The sequence below is a fragment of the Cervus canadensis genome, chromosome 1 (assembly GCF_019320065.1).
Source record: "Cervus canadensis isolate Bull #8, Minnesota chromosome 1, ASM1932006v1, whole genome shotgun sequence".
NCBI classification, from domain to species: domain Eukaryota; kingdom Metazoa; phylum Chordata; class Mammalia; order Artiodactyla; family Cervidae; genus Cervus; species Cervus canadensis.
The window spans coordinates 18,355,654-18,373,569 of NC_057386.1; the positions used below are offsets into that span (position 1 = coordinate 18,355,654).

Here is a 17,916-nt window from a genome sequence, read left to right on the forward strand (position 1 = left end):
CCCCCAGCACTGGCTACATTGCTGTGGCCACATTAAGACTTGGCCCCAGATGAAGGATGAGTGAGGAAGCTGTTGTGCCAATATGACTGAGTGAGGCTGCCAAAGGTCCTAGAAGGAGGAAGTGGATAAGTGCCTTATCCTTTTAAGGATACAGCAGCCTCAGGTCTTATCAGGGGCCAGGACCTTCCTCACTCCTTCCCCCACTTCTGACCAAGTCACAGTACGCCTTGGCAGCGCAGGGAACTGTGTAGGGGGAGGAGGACCTACAGAACTGGGCTAGAGTGGAGGCGTGTTGCACTATCCCAAGCAGGAAGCAATGGTGGTTTAGACTAGCATGGTGGTAGGAGAAACGGAATGAAGATTCAAGAGACATTGTTGAAGAGCAGAACCAGCAGGACTCAATGATAAAATATGTTCAAGAAAAGGGAAGAATTGGCTTTCAGCCATGAGCATCCACCCCGCAGGGTGGACTTACTCTCTTCCCAGCAACCCTAGAAACCATATGGCCCAGGACTCTGCCTACTGCTCAGCAAGTGGGTTTCAGCTTGATAAGAAAAGACTTCCTGTGGTGGAACTGAAAGAGGAAGCCACCAACCCATTAGTGCCTAGGAGGCTGTGGGAGAAGGACGATGGCCAGAGCTCTGCGTCTGCTTCGTGCCCTCTGGCTTCTGGAGTGGGTGCAGCTGCTCTTGGGACCTGGTGTTGTGCCTCCAACCTGGGCCTTGAACCTGGACCCAGTGCAGCTCACTGTCTACACAGGCCCTAACGGCAGCCACTTTGGGTTTTCACTGGACTTCTACAAGAAGAGCAATGGGAGGTGAGCCCTGGGAAACTTCCCCCACCATCACTGCTTCTGTGGATCTTGAGTTCCCTATTTGTGATAGAGGTTGGACAAAGTGATTTCCAGGGTCTGTTTGGGCTGAATTCTTGTTAGGAATACTGGGGTGTCAGCGAGAGGCACCAGTGGGGAGCTGGGCAGAGCAAAGACAAAGGGGAGACCCATGTTGACGCCTTATTTTTTCCTCAAGGGTCAGTTTTATGACCCACTCCACCCCTGTCCCCTTGAAATACAGAAAGGAGCACATGTCTTAAGTTGACCTGCAGAACTGTGAAATTGTCTATCTACTCCCACTTTGCTTTTCTATTCCAGTCCCCTCAACCCAGCAAAATGATTGATATTTGAAAAGAAGCAATAGAGCATTATTGGTTGGGATTGATCAGGCTGCAAATTCAGACTGCTAAAATTAGAGTCCTGACTCTTTCTCTCTATAGGAACAACCCTGAACTATTTCCTTATTGAGATGGACACTAAAGTCCAGCTTCAGAGTATCAGCACCTTGGGGAGTTGCCTCTGCTGAAGAGGGCCACCTCCCTCAAAGCTCCCCCACCTCCAAATGTGGCCCAGGAACAATGACTAGTCAATGAGGAGTGTGGAGGGAGGGGAGAGGTTAAGGGTCTGATTCTCTCATCTCAACTCCAGACAGTTCTGAGGGTCTTTCTAACTCCAGAGTTCCCAGGACATTGACCCATGGCTGTTATTCGGTCTGAATCTCAACTCAATGCCTCCTGCCCGCTCCTGCTTCTTTCTCCTCCTTTTCACAGATACTGGTCTCATGGGCACTACTTAGTAAACATCCTGCAAACTAAAAAGATAAAAAAATTACAGCATTTTTGGAGCCCTCATTATGTATTATTTGGCTGGCATTGGCATAAATGTTTCTCATGCATTTATTTCATTTACTTCTCCTGACAGCACTGAATCTAGATCTACTAGAGTCCTTAGAAATGTCAGCACCCCACCACCCACTTTAGAGTTGCCCACTAGCTTAATATTTCCTGGTTAAAATTGGTTCTCAGAAAGAGATCTGATGACAGTTCAGACAGGATTACGGTGCATGGCTCTTCGTGGCAAGTGTTGGGGAATGTAGACTGTGTACAGAGTTTAGGTCTCTCTTAGCAAGGCTATCAAACCCCTCGTGTTCAAATCAAACCTAATGGTTATATTCTCAGTTTTATCCTTAATTCCCTCGGTTACTGATGGGCATGTGACTCTCCTCGCTGGGAGTCAGTTTCACTGGCCATAAAATGAAAAGGTTGGCCTCTATGGTCTGTGTCGTCTCACTGAGAAAAGATGATCCAGTGACCCTCAAGGCACACCGCCCTTCCGAGGAGGCACGAGGTACCCCAGAATCCACGGAGCGCTCACCCAGCTTTCTTATGCAGTGTGTTCGTCGTGGTGGGCGCCCCACGGACCCTGGGCCGCAGCGAGGAGGAGACCGGCGGCGTTTTTCTGTGCCCCTGGAAGGCCGAGGGCGGCCAGTGCAGCTCGCTGCCCTTCGACCTCAGTGAGTCTCTCACAAGAAGAGAAAGGGAGGGGCTACGAGGAGAGCGGACAACCGGGCTTCAGCAGCCTACTCCTTCTTCTGCCCTCCAGATGATGAAACGCGAAGCATAGGCACCCAAACTTTCCAAACCTTCAAGGCCGGGCAAGGACTCGGGGCGTCGGTCGTTAGTTGGAGAGACAGCATTGTGGTGGGCGCTACCGGACTGGGATCAGGGAGCAGACGGAGGGCGGGGACACGTGGAGGGAGGAACCCGAGTCCCGCCCCTTCCCCATTCTCCTGTGGCTCTGCTTCAGGCCTGCGCCCCCTGGCAGCACTGGAACGTCCTAGATAGGAACGAGGAGGAGGCTCAGAAGACGCCCGTAGGTGGCTGCTTCGTGGCTCAGCTCCAAAACGGCGACCGCACAGAGTACTCGCCCTGCCGGGCCAACAAAATGAGCCAATTTTACGAGAGAAATCATTTCAGTGAGCTCCGTTTTGGCTCCTCCCACTCGCGGCCGTTATCCATTAGCCCCGCCCTTCACCCGATCTCTCTTGGCCTCCAGCTTTCCCAAATCCTGCTTGCAGTCTGGGGTCTCCCAGATGGCCCAGTTCTTGACTCCGCCCCCGCGTCCTGCCCACTGGATGTCGATATTAAACCACGCCCCCGTATTATCCTGTGGCCCCGCCCCACCCCCAAAGCAGGCTTCTTCGCTAACCCTTCCATTTTGCCTCCTCTAGGAGAAGACAAGCGTTACTGCGAAGCCGGCTTCAGCTCGGTAGTCACTCAGGCGAGTAGGGAGCATAAACGGCGTGGGGGTGGCCCCCCAAATAGGACCCCCTCTCACCTCCAGAGCTTCTATTTCAGGCTGGGGAGCTGGTGCTTGGGGCTCCTGGCGGCTACTATTTCGTAGGTACGTGCCCTTCCATACACCTCCCTCCCTTCTCTCGACCCGGGCAGACCCCAGACTCCTGGGCGCCCACACCAACTGTCCCACGCGCCGTAGGTCTCCTGGCGCGGGCTCCAATCGCCGATATCATCTCGAGTTACCGCCCGGGCACCCTCTTGTGGCACGTGCGCACCCAGTTCACCTACGACCACAGTCACTTGCAGTACTACGACGGCTACCGGGGTAACGTGGCACCTCCCTTCGAGGCTTCCCAGCACTCAAGTGGCACCGCTGGCCCGGCCCTACCCCTGCAGGAACGCCCCATTGTCAACTCTGGCTGGCCAGCCCCAGGACTAAGGCGCCCCCAGTCTGCTCAAGCAGCTCCCTCTCCCTACCCTCTGCAGACCGCCCAGCTCCCAAAGGCGAGCACATCGACTTCTCGCACTGAATTCGCTCCGTGGCCTCGGGCAGGTCTTGTCCTCTCGGTGGCCTCGATTTCCCCGTCTTCGCAATGCAGAGTTTGAACTGGGTGGTCTCTGAGTCCCCTCTCACTCAGGCCCTTTCCCTGCTTCACCCTCCCGGAAGGACTAACTCTCACTGTGCCTTCAGGGTACTCGGTGGCCGTGGGCGACTTCGACGGAAATCCCAAAACTACAGGCAAGAAATTCACTTAGGGGTGGGGTTTGGGGAGTCCTGCCCGGAAAAGAGCACTTCCAAGACCCGCATTGAAATCTCCCAGGGATGCAGAACGGCGGGCGGGAACCAGGTGGGGGTTCCAGAGACCTCACTTTCTGGGCCCGGCTCTCCCCAGAGTATGTCTTCGGTGCCCCCACCTGGAGTTGGACCCTGGGAGCGGTGAGTGCCCTCTGTCCACCCCTCACTGATTCCACTCTTCAGCCTGAACCGCGCCCCGCCCCCCCAAACTTCCTGCCCTTCTGAGGTGGGCTCAACTGTGACATGCTCCTGTACGTTTTCTGAGCAGGTGGAAATTTTGGACTCCTACCACCAGACGCTGCACCGGCTGCATGGAGAGCAGGTGAGGATCAGGTGGGGGTGTCCAAGACCAGGGAATTGAGACCCTGGAATATTCCGCGAGACGTGGTGGGATGGAAGTGTGAGTATGAGGACAGAAATTAAGGTGTGCCCCATTTTCTGCAGATGGCTTCGTATTTTGGGCACTCAGTGGCCATCACTGACGTCAATGGGGATGGGTGAGAAGCCAGGCGCCCCCACCCCTACCCACTTGGGTCCCAAATTACCAGAGGTGTTGACTGCCCTTGGTCTCTGGTCTCTTCCTTTCCCAGCCCTCACTCACACATGACCACCGAGGGGAGCGGGAGGGCAAGGATGGGTAAGCCTGGGCTCAGGCCCACAGCATCCCCCTAACCCATCCCCACATAACCGCCCGTTGGGCCTGCAGGAGGCATGACCTCTTGGTGGGCGCACCACTGTACATGGAGAGCCGTGCTGACCGCAAGCTGGCCGAGGTGGGGCGTGTGTACTTGTTCCTGCAGACTCGAGGCGCCCGAATGCTGGGGGCCCCCAACCTCCTGCTGACTGGCACACAGCTCTATGGGCGATTTGGCTCAGCCATCGCACCTCTGGGCGACCTCAACCGGGATGGCTACAATGGTAAGGCAAGAGAGAAGGGGTTTATAGCCATGACAAAGATCGTGGATTTGACCTGAGGGTAGCGGGAGCCAGGAAGGGCTTTGAGCAGGAGAGAGTTAAAGGAGACCAGTTGGGATTTGTTTGCATTAGTCCAGGCAAGAGATAGTGACCACTGGGGTGTGGGCTTTGGCAGCAGAGTTAGAGATGAGGGTGATTTCTAGATAGTTATTACTTAGATTATTAGAACTTGATGGGTGACTGGAGGTAGGGCTAAGAGAGAGGAGTTGGGTGGGTGGTGGTGCCCTTCACTGCCTGGAACTCAAGTCTTGCCACAGGCCTGGAGGGAGATCAGCAAATCAGCTCTGCTCTCATTTGATCTTTTTCTTTTTCTTTTTTTGGCCATGCCGCACAACTTGCTAGATCTTAGTTCCCCAATCAGGGATCGAACCCCATATCCCTGGCAGTGAAAGTACGGAGTCCTAACCATTGGACCGCCAGGGAATTCCCTAGACTTGTTTGATCATGAAAGGCTTGGGAGCCTTAGGCAGACATATCCAGGGAACAGCTGGGTGTGACTTCCCCCATTTCCAGCAGAGAGGTCTGAATGGGAGATAAGGGCTTGGGGAGGGTCGATGAGGTCCTGGGAGGTTGCAGAGTGGGAAGAGGCCCAGGAGAGAGCCCTGGGGAACAAGAGCATTTAGGGGACTCCCAGAAAAAGTGGGTCTAGAAAGGAGACAGAGGGATGTTCAGAGGGGTAGGAGGGAAACTAGGAGATCTGATGGCCCAGAACTCAAAGGAAGAGTGCTGGAAGCAGAAGGAAGCTGGGTCGGTGGCTCCAGATGCTGCTGAAAGGTACAATTAGATGGGGCTGAAGCAGTAAGTATTCCTGGGCTTTAGCAAGAAAGAAGTCATTGGTGACAGTGACAAGAACCAATTCAGGGCTAGCTAGGGACCAAAGCCAGACTGTCATGGTGCAAGATATGAATGAAGGTGAAGAATTGATGGCAGCCAGAGTAGACTGCTTTTTCTACCAGTTTGTGAAAGGAGAAAGAGAAAGGTGATTACTGAAAGGAGATGAGGATTAAAGGAAGGCTATTTTAATTATAAAGACTATGTAGTAGGTGAAATATGGAGGAAAATGATCTTGTGGGGAAATAGGGGCAGGGAGTGAGCTGGAAGTGGGTCCCTGCAATGCCTGAGAGATGCAGGGCTGGAATGCTCAGGCTAGTGGCAGGTGTAGGAGGGACACTATTCTAGGGTCAAGAGGGGAGAAGAGCAAAAAGCACAACAGTTTGGTTGCTTCTCTTTGTGAAGGAAGTGAGAGGCGGGGAGCTTGATTGAATGGAAAAGGTTTGAAATACGTACTGAGCAGAAAACCCTGAGGGACTGCTAGGCATACACTGAGGCCCCTGGTGATGGCTGGAGGTCAGGAATTCACAGTGCCCAATGTGGTGGGGTCTGGCTAGGACTGGCAATGGGGCGGGATGGCTGAGGATATGGCGAGGGTAATTGAATGTTTAGAAAATAGGTGGAGAGATGGGGAAGCCAAAGATCAGGTGACTGGGTGAGACTGTGTTCTGAGCCTATCAGAAAAGTCAGTACATCTTTAAAAGAAAAAAACTGCACAGAAAACATACCATGAAGTCAGAAGGCAAGGGAAAGACAGTTACAACATATATATCAAAGATCTTAATTGCCATCACATGCAAAGAATTCTTACAGGTTAATAAGATTATTAATGATTGTTATTAATGATGACTACATTTTCAAGACTGGTCATTAAAGTTATGAGTGATGACAAGCCCATGGTGTGACCCTGGGTTTACATGGTGGGAGTGGAATGCCCCAGCTGAAGAGGAGGCAAATATTTAGCAGGTCTTGGTTACTTAATCTTCTGGGACTCTATTTTCTCCTTTAAAATGGGAATAATAATGCCTAGTTTTCAGGATTAAAAGAAATCATGACAATATATTGTCCTCAATAGATAGTGAGGGCTGTTAGACTGTTTTTACAATAATCTGACTTGATGGGTCTTCCTCCCACCCAATTGTAAACTCCTGGAGAGTGGGGCAGATGCTTCCTTGCCGGGACCCCTGCATTCCTCTCCTGCTCCCCTGGGGTCTGCCCAGAGAAGGAGCTCAGGGAAGTGTTATAGGGCCTGGAGCGACTGGATAAGAGATAGCCACTCCCTTTCTGTTGTTCTTTCCAGATGTTGCGGTAGCCGCCCCCTATGGGGGTCCCAGCGGTCAAGGCCAAGTGTTGGTGTACCTGGGTCAGAGTGAGGGGCTTAACCCATCCCCCTCCCAGGTCCTGGACAGCCCCTTCCCCACAGGCTCTGGCTTTGGCTTCTCCCTTCGAGGTGCCACAGATATCGATGACAACGGATACCCAGGTGCCCCTGGACTGCCTCCAGCTAGACAGGAAGGGGTCTTGGGCATTAGCTGGAGATACTAAGAGACACAGCAAGGGGCTTGAACCTGACCTGGTGCCCCCCTGAGACCTCTGTGGGTTCGGGGGCCAGATCAAACCTCCTATGGGGAAGGTAGTGTGGGAAACCCCTGAGAAAATGAGATGAAGACCCCATAAGTCTCTAATTAACGATTCTGACACCACCCCTCCTTCTCACAATATCTATAGACCTGCTTGTGGGAGCTTACGGGGCCAGCAAGGTCGTGGTATACAGGTGAGCGCTGGCTCCAGGGACAAGATGGGGAAGAACCCACCCCATCAGAGACTAGGTCAGGAGGGGCCACCAAGGCAAGCCTCCCAATTCCCACCAGGGCTCAGCCAGTGGTGATGATCACTGTCCAGCTGATGGTGCAAGATTCACTAAACCCTGCCGTGAAGACTTGTGTCCTGTCCCAGACCAAGACCCCAGTGAGCTGGTGAGGAAACGGAGGGTGTGGGCCAGGCAGGATCTGGGACCTCAGCCGGGCGACCCTAGCCCCTGAGCCCCATTCGTCTCTCTGTAGCTTTAACATCCAGATGTGTGTGGGAGCCAGTGGGCACAACATTCCCGAGAAGCTGCGTGAGTGGCACCGTGGGGAACAGGAGGCAGGTGGGCCTGGGCTCCCCTGGAGGCTGGCCCGGGAGACTCTGATGCACCCCGCTTGCCTGGGCCAGACCTGAAGGCTGAGCTGCAGCTGGACCGGCAGAAGCCCCGCCAGGGCCGGCGGGTCCTACTGTTGGACTCTCAGCAGGCGGGCACCATCCGGGACCTGGAACTGAGAGGCAGCCGCATCTGCTACAACGCCACGGCCTTCCTCCGAGTATGCCCAGGCTGGGGGTGGGCAGGGCTGGGTATGCAGAGCCTGTTAATCCAGCCTCGGGGCGTGGGGCCGGGCGCTGCAGGGGTGGTCAGCGGGACACACAAGGTAGGTAGGGTACGTGGTAGCAAGACGGCCCGTCTCTTGCCCCCTTCCCTAGGATGAGGCCGACTTCCGGGACAAGCTAAGTCCGATCGTGCTCAGCTTTAGTGTGTCCCTGCCGCCCGAGAAGGATGGAGGAGCGCCGGCTCTCGTGCTGCATGGAGACACCCACATCCAGGAACAGGTAGGGGTGGGCAGGTGCCTGCAGGGGAGGGGGAGGACCCCTGCAAGATTGTCAAGGTTTGGGTAGTGCCCATATTGACATCCGAATAGACATCCAAACCTGGATGTCACCTCTAATCTCTAATGCTTACTCTAAACCCTAATGAAAACTGCCAAATCTCAATCCCCCCAAACCCTCATACAAACCTCAGATGTTGACATCACCTCTAAACTCTCATTTAAACCCTGATGTCTACCTGCTCATCTCCCACCTGAGAGCTTCCACTTCTCCACGCTTTCGTTTAAGAGCCGTAATTTTTTTTCCTCTTAATTTGGAAGAGGAATATTTGCTGATGGTATCCAATTCAAGAACTGAACTATAAAATCTGGAAATACATGTTAACAGGAAACTTCATTAACGTTTGATGGATTTCCTTGCATCATCAAAGCCCTGACATCATCCCAAACCCTGAAGCAAACCCCAAAGCTCTGATATCATCACCAACCTTCTTTTTCTTCTCAGACCTTCTAATTCCCCAAACCCACTGTGACCCCCAAACCTACCCACCCACATGACGTGTCCCCTCTAGACCCGCATCATTCTGGACTGTGGAGATGATGACCTGTGTGTGCCACAGTTGCAGCTCACTGCCAGCGTGTGAGAAGACTGCCCACTGCCCCCCCACACCGCCCACTGCCCCCCAACACCGCCCACTGCCCTCCCACCTCGCCCTGTCTACCCTGACGACAGCCCCTCCCCACCTGGATCCTGATACTCTGGCCTCAGCCTGTCTCCTCGTCCCAGACCCTGGGCTTGGACCCAGCCTCCTTGGCTTTACTCCCTTCTCAACTGCCACAGGAAGGGCTCCCCACTCCTAATTGGAGCCGACAACGTGCTGGAGCTGCAAATGGATGCAGCCAATGAGGGTGAGGGAGCCTACGAGGCCGAGCTGGCTGTGTACCTGCCCCCAGGCGCCCACTACATGCGGGCTGTCAGCAACATGGAGGTGAGCCCCCACCCCGGTGTTGATGGGGACCTGGGAAGTACAGGAGCCTTGATTCTCATCTCCCACCTGAGAGCTCCCATTTCTCTATGCTTCCCTTCAAGAGCTGTGATTTTTTTTCCCCCTCTAATTTGGAGGAGGAATATTTACTAATGGCATACAATGCAAGAACTTGTATATAAAATCAGGAAATAACTGTTAACAGGAGCCACCATTTACATTTGGTTTTGGATTTCTGTTAGATTTGGATTTCCTTGCATTCTTTTTTCTTGACATGGATACTTACATAGGTGTATATTTATTTTTTATTTTACTGATGCTGTTGATAACAATGGAGTTACCATCCATGTGATGTTTTGTGGTTTTCATTTTTTAAAAATCATTAAAAAGAATAAGATGCTACAGTAATACATTAACAGGAATGTGACAGTCCTTGAACTCCACCTCCACTTGAAACCCTCCATTCCACCCTGGAATCCTCCCCACCCTGACTTTCCAAGGGAGCTTAAATATAGAAGGGATGCTGTGTAACCATCTTCTTCCTCGGGACTGCTTCTCCGAAGGGCTTTGAGAGGCTCATCTGTAACCAGAAGAAGGAGAATGAGACCAAGGTGGTGCTGTGTGAGCTGGGAAACCCCATGAAGAGTAATGCCGAGGTGAGGCCACTCAGTCCTAGGTGATGGGTCTCCTCTACCAGGGGTTCATAGACAGCTGGGTTTCGGGGGCTGGGTTTGAAGTCAGATGGCTCGAGACTGGAATCCTTGTCCTCTCACTCCCTGGCTGTGTGGTCTTGGGTGAGTGACTCCCTCTCTGAGTGGTCTTCAGGACGAGGACTGGCGGCCACATTCAGAGTGGGCGTCACATTCAGAGTGACTCTGGTCCTCCCCGTGTCTCAGATAGAAGTCATGATGTGGGTGAGCGTGGGGAAGCTGGAAGAGGCTGGGGAGCAGGTGTCCTTCATGCTGCAGATCAGGAGGTATACTAGACTGGGGGGCACTCCCTCCCCCTGTCTGATCCCCACACAGAGACCCTCAGATGCCTGCCACACAGAAGGGTTCTCTGGGAGGCATGCTCTTTAGACTTCCCTGTTTCCTCTCTTCCTCAGAGACTTGTTTCTGAGTTTTGGAGCCCTAGAGGAACTAACTTTAGTGTGGCATGCTGTTTGTGGAGTTAGCTCTTCCTGAGCCCTCTGATATTCTGCCCCCTCTCCCCTGCCCCCTGCCCTGAGAGTCCTGATGTTCACTGGGCTGCTGTCCTGATCTGTTTCTCCTCGGCCCCCTTCCTACAGCAAGAACAGCCAGAATCCAAATAGTGAGATGGTGGAGCTGGATGTGCCAGTCCGGGCAGCGGCCCACGTGGAATTGAGAGGGTGAGAGCCCAAGGAGGCAAAAGGGAGTTGGCAGGCACAGCCCTGAGGCTCAGGGGGTCCTGGGCAAACCCCCACGGGCAAGTCAGGGGATAAGGCTCACTCTGGGGGTCTCGGGCCCCTGCAGGAATTCCTTTCCAGCCTCCCTGGTGGTGGCTGCGGAAGAAGGCAGTGGGCAGAACAGCTCTGATGGCTGGGGCCCCAAAGTGGAGCACACCTATGAGGTAGGAAGGAGGCTCCGGGCCCCAGGCTGGGGTGGGAGGGTCCCAGGAGCTGGTCTTGGTGCTGAGCCTCGTAACATCTTGCCACCACCGCCCTGCCAGCTCCACAACAATGGCCCTGGTGCTGTAAGTGGCCTCCGCCTCAACCTCTACCTCCCCAGCCAGTCCCAGTCCTCAGACCTGCTCTACATCCTGCATATTCAGCCACAAGGAGGCCTTCAGTGCACCTCAGAGCCCTCTCCCAACCCCCGCCAGGTGACAGCCCACTTGAATCCCTAGCCCATCAACCAGGGCCCCTGTGGGAGGGCTGACAGGTGGGCAGAGCATGAGACCTGAGGGCCTCTTTGCCTCCTCAGCTGGAATGGAGGCTGCCCACCCCCAGCCCTTCCCCGGCCCATCACAAGCGGGATCGCAGACAGGCCGTCCTGCCGGAGGAGAAGCAGCCCTCAAGGCTCCAAGACCCAATCTTGGTGGTGAGCAGGCTCTGTGGTCTCCAGCTGGGGCCGCCCTGGGGCCCAGAGGCAGAGGGGATGGGAGGCAGAGAGAGAGAAGGGTGTGGTGGGGACCTCATGTGGGTCACCTTGGTCTCACAGGGACCTCCAGGTGAATATGAAGGATTGTGCTCATCTTGTGTCTGGTGTGGGGTGGGGGGGGGGGCACTTGTATGTTTCAAGGTATCGTACATTAAAGAAAATGAACAAATGCCAAAGCAGGGTTACAATAAGGCTTAGTACTGAACGCTGTACGACTGACCCACTTCTTCCTGCCCTTTCCCTGTATCTTTGGGACAGTGTGAGCAATCCCATTCAAAGATAATGTCCCAAGCTTGAATCTGAGGCCCTTCCCGACAGGGAGGCCTGGCCCAAGCTCTTCGACCCCCCAGCCCCCTCTGACTTGGGTCCTATGATGGGGGTGATGATGGGTCAGTAGGGGCTGGGGACCAATGACATGTCCCTTCAGAGCTGCGACTCGGCGCCCTGTACTGTGGTGCACTGTGAGCTGCAGGAGATGGAGCGCGGGCAGCGGGTCATGGTCACGGTGCTGGCCTTCCTGTGGCTGCCCACCCTCCAAGAGGTGAACCGGGATGGGGGTGGGCGGGGCCTTCTAGAGGCGGGGCCTGAAGTGCTTGGGGGCGGGGCTTGTGGAGGCGGGGCCTTAGGGGCGGGGAGAGAATGAGGGCTGGGTTGGTTTAATACGGAGCAGGCAGACAGGGCGGATCTTCCTACAGCGGAGCCCGAGGCCAGGACTCCTGCAACCAACAGGCCTCGTGTAAACGCCTTTCACCTCCACCCCATCCAGAGGCCCCTGGATCAGTTTGTGCTGCAGTCGCACGCTTGGTTCAACGTCTCCTCCTTTCCCTACTCCGTGCCTGCCCTCAGCCTGCCCAGCGGGGAAGTTCTGGTGGGTGTGGAAGAATGGTGGCAGAAAGGGTCCCGCGGGTCTCCCATTGGTCTTCTCCTGAGTCCCTGCCCAGCAGGGACTGCCTGGATCTGAGAGGTGGGACAAGTAGGTGGCTTGGCCGCAGGTCAAGTCTCTGAGTCTCTGGGAAAAGCAAGTGTCCCGGTGACTGAGGAGACCCGCGGGTCTCCCCTCAGGTGCAGACGCAGGTGCTTCGGGTCTTGGAGGAGAGAGAGATTCCAGTGTGGTGGGTGCTGGTAGGCGTGCTGGGCGGCCTGCTGCTGCTCACATTCCTGATCCTGGCCATGTGGAAGGTGAGACGTGAAGCAAGGTTGAGGTGGGGGGGGGGGTGTGGAAGTGAGGTGGTGGGGGTCGGAGGTGAGGAGGGCAGACAATCCCACAGGGAGGCAGAGAGAGATGGTGGCCCAAGTAGATGACCCAGGGTCCATCTGATTTCCATCTCCGCTATTAGAATGTCACCCTCCAGAGGGTCTCTTCCAGGGCACAGGTCCCTGGGAGAGGTGGCACCTGAAATCCTAAGGCCTTTGTTTTTTTTTTTTTTTAATCCTAAGGCCTTTAGATCAGCTCCCCCTGAGAGCAGGAGTCCCAGGGACTGAGTCTTGCCTTCTGGAATCCATTGACCCCTGAGAATTTTCACCTCCTCCCTGCTTTGTCCCTCCCCCAGAAGGACCCAGGTCTTCCTGCTCCGATGTGTCCCTGGTGGGTCACTCCCTCCTCTGCCCCTGGAGAACACCTGCACTGTTCTCAAACTCGCTCAAGTATCCAAACCCTAGAAAGCCACAGTGCTTTTAGGGAAAACATACATTAGACTTATAATAATCAAATATATACCATCACAAGCTTGAGTCATATAGAGAAATAATCATCAGTACTTAAGAAAAATTCAGGAAATGAAAAACAAAATGTTAAAAAAATTTTTTGTTCCATGCATTATCTCTAAATGGGAAATGCCTCCACTTGACCATATAGTGAGGATTGTGTTGGTTCAGGGTGAGGACCTCGTGGCTGGCTGGTTTCTAGCATACATTCTCCATTGCTGCTCTGGGGCTGAAAAATCACCTTTACACCCCATCCCTGGCCCCTGCACACCCCCCAGGTTGGCTTCTTCAAGCGGAATCGTCCACCCTTAGAAGAAGATGATGAAGAGGAGTGATGAGCCCACACATCTCTGTCCTGGCAGCAAGGCTGCGTGTGATGTGTCCCTTCTCTAACGAGTGCCCCTCCCCGTCTCTGGTTGCCCGAGGCTGGGAGGGTGACATTCTACTAGTGGAGATGGAGATCAGGTGGACCCTGGGTCATCTACTTGGGTCACCATCTCTCTCTGCCTCCTGATGTCCTCTCCCTCCCATCAGAGCTGAGTCACCCCCTCTCCTGCTGCCTAATAAAGAACTTGGACCCCAACTCCACAGCATGCTGCCTCTTCTTGGGTGTCAGAAGAGGAGAGGGGCCTGAGGTGATGTTTGGGCTGAGGAATCTAGGACTGGAAGAAGTGTGAGCAGAGAGGTCTCTGCCAGGGTTAGGGTGCAAATTACTGTCTTTGGAGAGTATCAGGAGCTAGAGAGTGGAACAAGGGAAAAGGGATGGTAGAGCCTCCAAATGAGACTGGAGGGGAATGGGGTGTCTCAGGGTGGTTGGGTGAGAGGAGGGTTGGGCGCATCAGAAAAGGGAGGCTGAGTCCCTGGTGGGTGAATTTAAACAATATTTTTTTCCATTATTTTGGAGGAAATAAACCCCAAGATGAATTAAGAGTTGGGAAGTAATATGCTGTCCCCACTCTCATAAAAGAAGGTCCTTAAAGCTGTATTCAGGGATTTCCTTGGTGGTCAGTGGTTAAGACTCACCTTCCAATGTAGGGCGTGTGGGTTCGATTTCTGGTGGGGGAGCTAAGAGCCCACAAGCCTAGTGTGCAAAAAATGAAAACATAAAACAGAAGCAATGTTGTGACAAATTCTATAAAGAGAAAAAAATGGCCCATATAAAAATGTTTTGTAACATTTATTTATTATTATTTTTTATTTTTGGCTGCTCTGAGTCTTCCTTGCTAAACATGGGCTTTCTCTATTTGCAGGGAGCCGGGACTACTTTTCCTTGCAGTGAGCTGGGCTTCAGTAGTTGTGGCACACAGGCTTAGTTGCTTCCAGACATGTGGGATGTTCCCTGACCAGGGATGGAATCCATGTCCCCTGCACTGGCAGAGGGATTCTTAATCACTAGACCACCAGGGAAGCCAGGCCCCCCAAAAATCTTTAAAAAAATAAAAAAGATGTTCAGAGTGAGAAGGGGCAGAAGGAGGCTGAGTAAGCCCTCAGTCTGAGGAAGGCAGTTTCAGCAGGGACAGAAGAGCAGGCATTGCTCTCTGGCTACCCTGCTGCTTGCTGTTCCTTCTTCCCCACTAAGGGGAGGGGTCTTCAGTTTGAAATAAGGGCACAGGCACGGAGCTCACAGGAGAGCTGGGGTTGGAACACAATTGTCCCACGTGGAGGCTGGAGCCAGTGAGTAGCAGTGCGGGGGAGGAGGTGGAGGGTCCTCCTGGAGTCCTGAGAGATGTTCATGAGTTCAGTTCATGAGTTCATGAGTTCAGTTAATATTTATGGAGCACCTACCATGTGCCTAGTCCTGTTCCAATGCTAGGATGGAGCAAGGGATAAAACAAAGTCCCTGAGCTCATGGAACTTACATTCAACCAGGAGGAAAAAACAAACAAACTAATGTATGATCAGTGGGGGTCAAAATAAAGATAAGGAGACAGTGATCAAATAAGTGGTGTTGGGAGAGGGCTGACATTTTAGGGAAAGTGGTCAGGGAAAGCCTCTGTGATGAGATGAGCAGAGAGATGAATGAAGAGATTCAAGGGATTAGATCTGATAGAGTGCCTGAAGAATGATGGAGGGAGGTTTGTGACATTGTACGGAAGGCAGTGATCAAGACCATTCCCAAGAAAAAGAAATGCAAAAAGGCAAAATGGTTGTCTGAAGAGGCCTTACACATAGCTGAAAAAAAAGAAAAGAAGCTAAAAGCAAAGGAGAAAAGGAAATAGATACCTATTTGAATTCAGAGTTCAAAAAAATAGCAAGGAGAGATAAGAAAGCCATCCTCAGTTATCAATGCAAAGAAATAGAGGAAAACAATAGAATGGGAAAGACTAGAGATCTCTTCAAGGAAATTAGAGATACCAAGGGAACGTTTCATGCAAAGATGGGTACAATAAAGGACAGAAATGGTATGGACCTAACAGAAGCAGAAGATATTAAGCAGAAGTGGCAAGAATACACAGAACTGTATAAAAAAAAATCTTCATGAACCAGATAACCACAATGGTGTGATCACTCACCTAGACCAGACATCCTGGAGTGCGAAGTCAAGTGGGCTTCAGGAAGCATCACTATGAACAAAGCTAGTGGAGGTGATAGAATTCCAGTTGAGCTATTTCAAATCATAAAAGATGATGCTGTGAAAGTGCTGCACTCAATATGCCAGCAAATTTGGAAAACTCAGCAGTGGCCACAGATTGGAAAAGGTCAGTTTTCATCCCAATCCCAAAGAAAGACAATGCCAAAGAATGTTCAAACTACCACGCAATTGCACTCATCTGACATGCTAGTAAAGTAATGCTCAAAATTCTCCAAGCCAGGCTTCAACAGTACATGAACCATGAACTTCCAGATGTTCAAGTTGGCTTTATAAAAGGCAGAGGAACAAGAGATCAAACTGCCAACATCTGCTGGATCATCAAAAAAGCAAGAGAGTTCCAGAAAAACATCTACTTCTGCCTTATTGACTATGCCAAAGCCTTTGACTGTATGGATCACAACAAACTGCAGAAAATTCTTCAAGAGATGGGAATACCAGTCTACCTTACCTGGCTCCTGAGAAATCTGTATGCAGGTCAAGAAGCAACAGTTAGAACTGGACATCGAACGATAGACTGGTTCCAAATTGGGAGAGGAGCATGTCAAGGCTGTATATTGTCACTCTGCTTATTTAACTTATATGCAGAATACATCATGCAAAATACCTGACTGAATGAAGCATAAGCTGGAGTCAAGATGGCTGGGAGAAATATCAATAACCTCAGATGTGCAGATGACACCAACTTTATGGCAGAAAGCGAAGAACTAAAGAGCCTCTTGATGAAGTGAAAGAGGAGAGTGAAAAAGTTGGTTTAAAACTCAACATTCAGAAAACTAAGATCATGGCATCCGGTCCCATCACTTCAGGGCAAATAGATGGGAAAACAATGGAAACAGTGAGAGACTTTATTTTGGGGGGCTCCAAAATCACTGCAGATGGTGACTGCAGCCATGAAATTAAAAGACGCTTGCTCCTTGGAAGAATAGCTATGACCAACCTAGACAGCATATTAAAAAGCAGAGACAAAAAAAAATAAATTAAAAAAATTAAAAGCAGAGACATTACATTGCCAACAAAGGTCTGTCTAGTCAAAGCTGTCGTTTCTCCAGTAATGTAAGGATGTGAGAGTTGGAACATAAAGAGAGCTGAGCGCAAAAGAATTGATGCTTTTGAACTGTGGTGTTGGAGAAGACTTGAGAGTCCCTGGAACTGCAAGGAGATCAAACCAGACAATCTTAAGGAAATCAATCCTGAATATTCATTGGAAGAACTGATGCTGAAGCTGAAACCCTAATACTTTGGCCACCTGATGTGAAGAACTGATTCATTGGAAAAGACCCTGATGCTGGGAAAGATTGAAGGCAGAAGGAGGAGACGATAGATAATGAGATGGTTAGATGGCATCACTGATTCGATGGACATGAATTTGCATAAGGTCCGGGAGTTGGTGATGGACAGGGAAGCCTGGCATGCTGCAGTCCATTGGGTCACAAGAAGTCAGACACGACTGAGCGATTGAACTGAACTGAAAAGGCCTGAAGTGGGAGCAGGCTTGACGTATTCAAGCAAAAGAAAGGAGACCCTTGGGCTGAAGGCAGGCGAGGAATCCATATGAAGTCAGGGGTGGGGGCAGGCATGCAGCACTTTGCAGCCATGGGGAAGAACTTTGGACTTAATGCTGAGTGTTGGGCGAAGCCATTGATTAACAGCCTTACCACACAAGAGGGGCTGGCATTTGATTTTACCCAAAGGGGTAAAAGGTAAATTATGTAAAGAGAACAATTTGACATCCATGCATGGCAGGTTCCAGAACAGGTTTCTTCATGGGTGACTGTGACCATTTAGGAAAAGATTAAGCTGTGAACCTTGAATAGCAGCCAAACCCTCTCTTCCCACCACCATTGTAATTGGATGGCCCCAGACAATTTATCTTGATCCAGCAAAGCATTTGGCATTTATCCTTATAAACAAGACAGAAATGTGACCTGGATGATAGAGATGCGGATTTAAAATTGAACAATTTTGATAAAGCAGAGGCAATCTCTGTGGGGGCGTCCTAAAGCTCCATCCTTGGGCTACCTGGTATTGTCATGAGTCCTGTGAATGCAGGCAGCAAAGCTGCTTTCACCCTGCAGATGGCTGCTAGCTGAGAGGCAGCTCCAATACAATGGGTGATGAAGCAGATTCAAGGCAGCCTTGACAG

General features: G+C 51.9%; 1 protein-coding gene across 3 annotated transcripts; it reads left to right on the plus strand.

Moving 5' to 3' along the window:
* The first annotated feature begins 419 nt into the window (after nt 1–419).
* ITGA2B (integrin subunit alpha 2b) lies at nt 420–13,763 on the plus strand. Of its 3 annotated transcripts, XM_043466828.1 has the most exons (30): nt 421–817; nt 2,224–2,345; nt 2,435–2,532; nt 2,639–2,807; nt 3,063–3,112; nt 3,190–3,235; nt 3,329–3,454; nt 3,821–3,868; nt 4,023–4,066; nt 4,194–4,247; nt 4,370–4,422; nt 4,632–4,843; nt 7,032–7,214; nt 7,460–7,505; nt 7,603–7,707; nt 7,795–7,850; nt 7,946–8,091; nt 8,249–8,374; nt 8,943–9,010; nt 9,212–9,359; nt 9,920–10,012; nt 10,253–10,332; nt 10,645–10,725; nt 10,850–10,946; nt 11,046–11,198; nt 11,300–11,416; nt 11,904–12,017; nt 12,243–12,344; nt 12,539–12,655; nt 13,459–13,763. In XM_043466828.1, exons 1-30 carry the CDS (start codon nt 630–632, stop codon nt 13,513–13,515), a joined length of 3,099 nt encoding a protein of 1,032 aa, XP_043322763.1. In that variant the 5' UTR covers nt 421–629; the 3' UTR covers nt 13,516–13,763. The 3 variants fall into 3 exon arrangements, with proteins under 3 accessions (XP_043322773.1, XP_043322763.1, XP_043322784.1); XM_043466838.1 differs by lacking the exon at nt 13,459–13,763 and having other exon boundaries at nt 420–817; nt 12,243–12,440; nt 12,539–12,657; XM_043466849.1 differs by lacking the exons at nt 8,943–9,010; nt 9,212–9,359.
* Nucleotides 13,764–17,916: the final 4,153 nt, after the last annotated feature.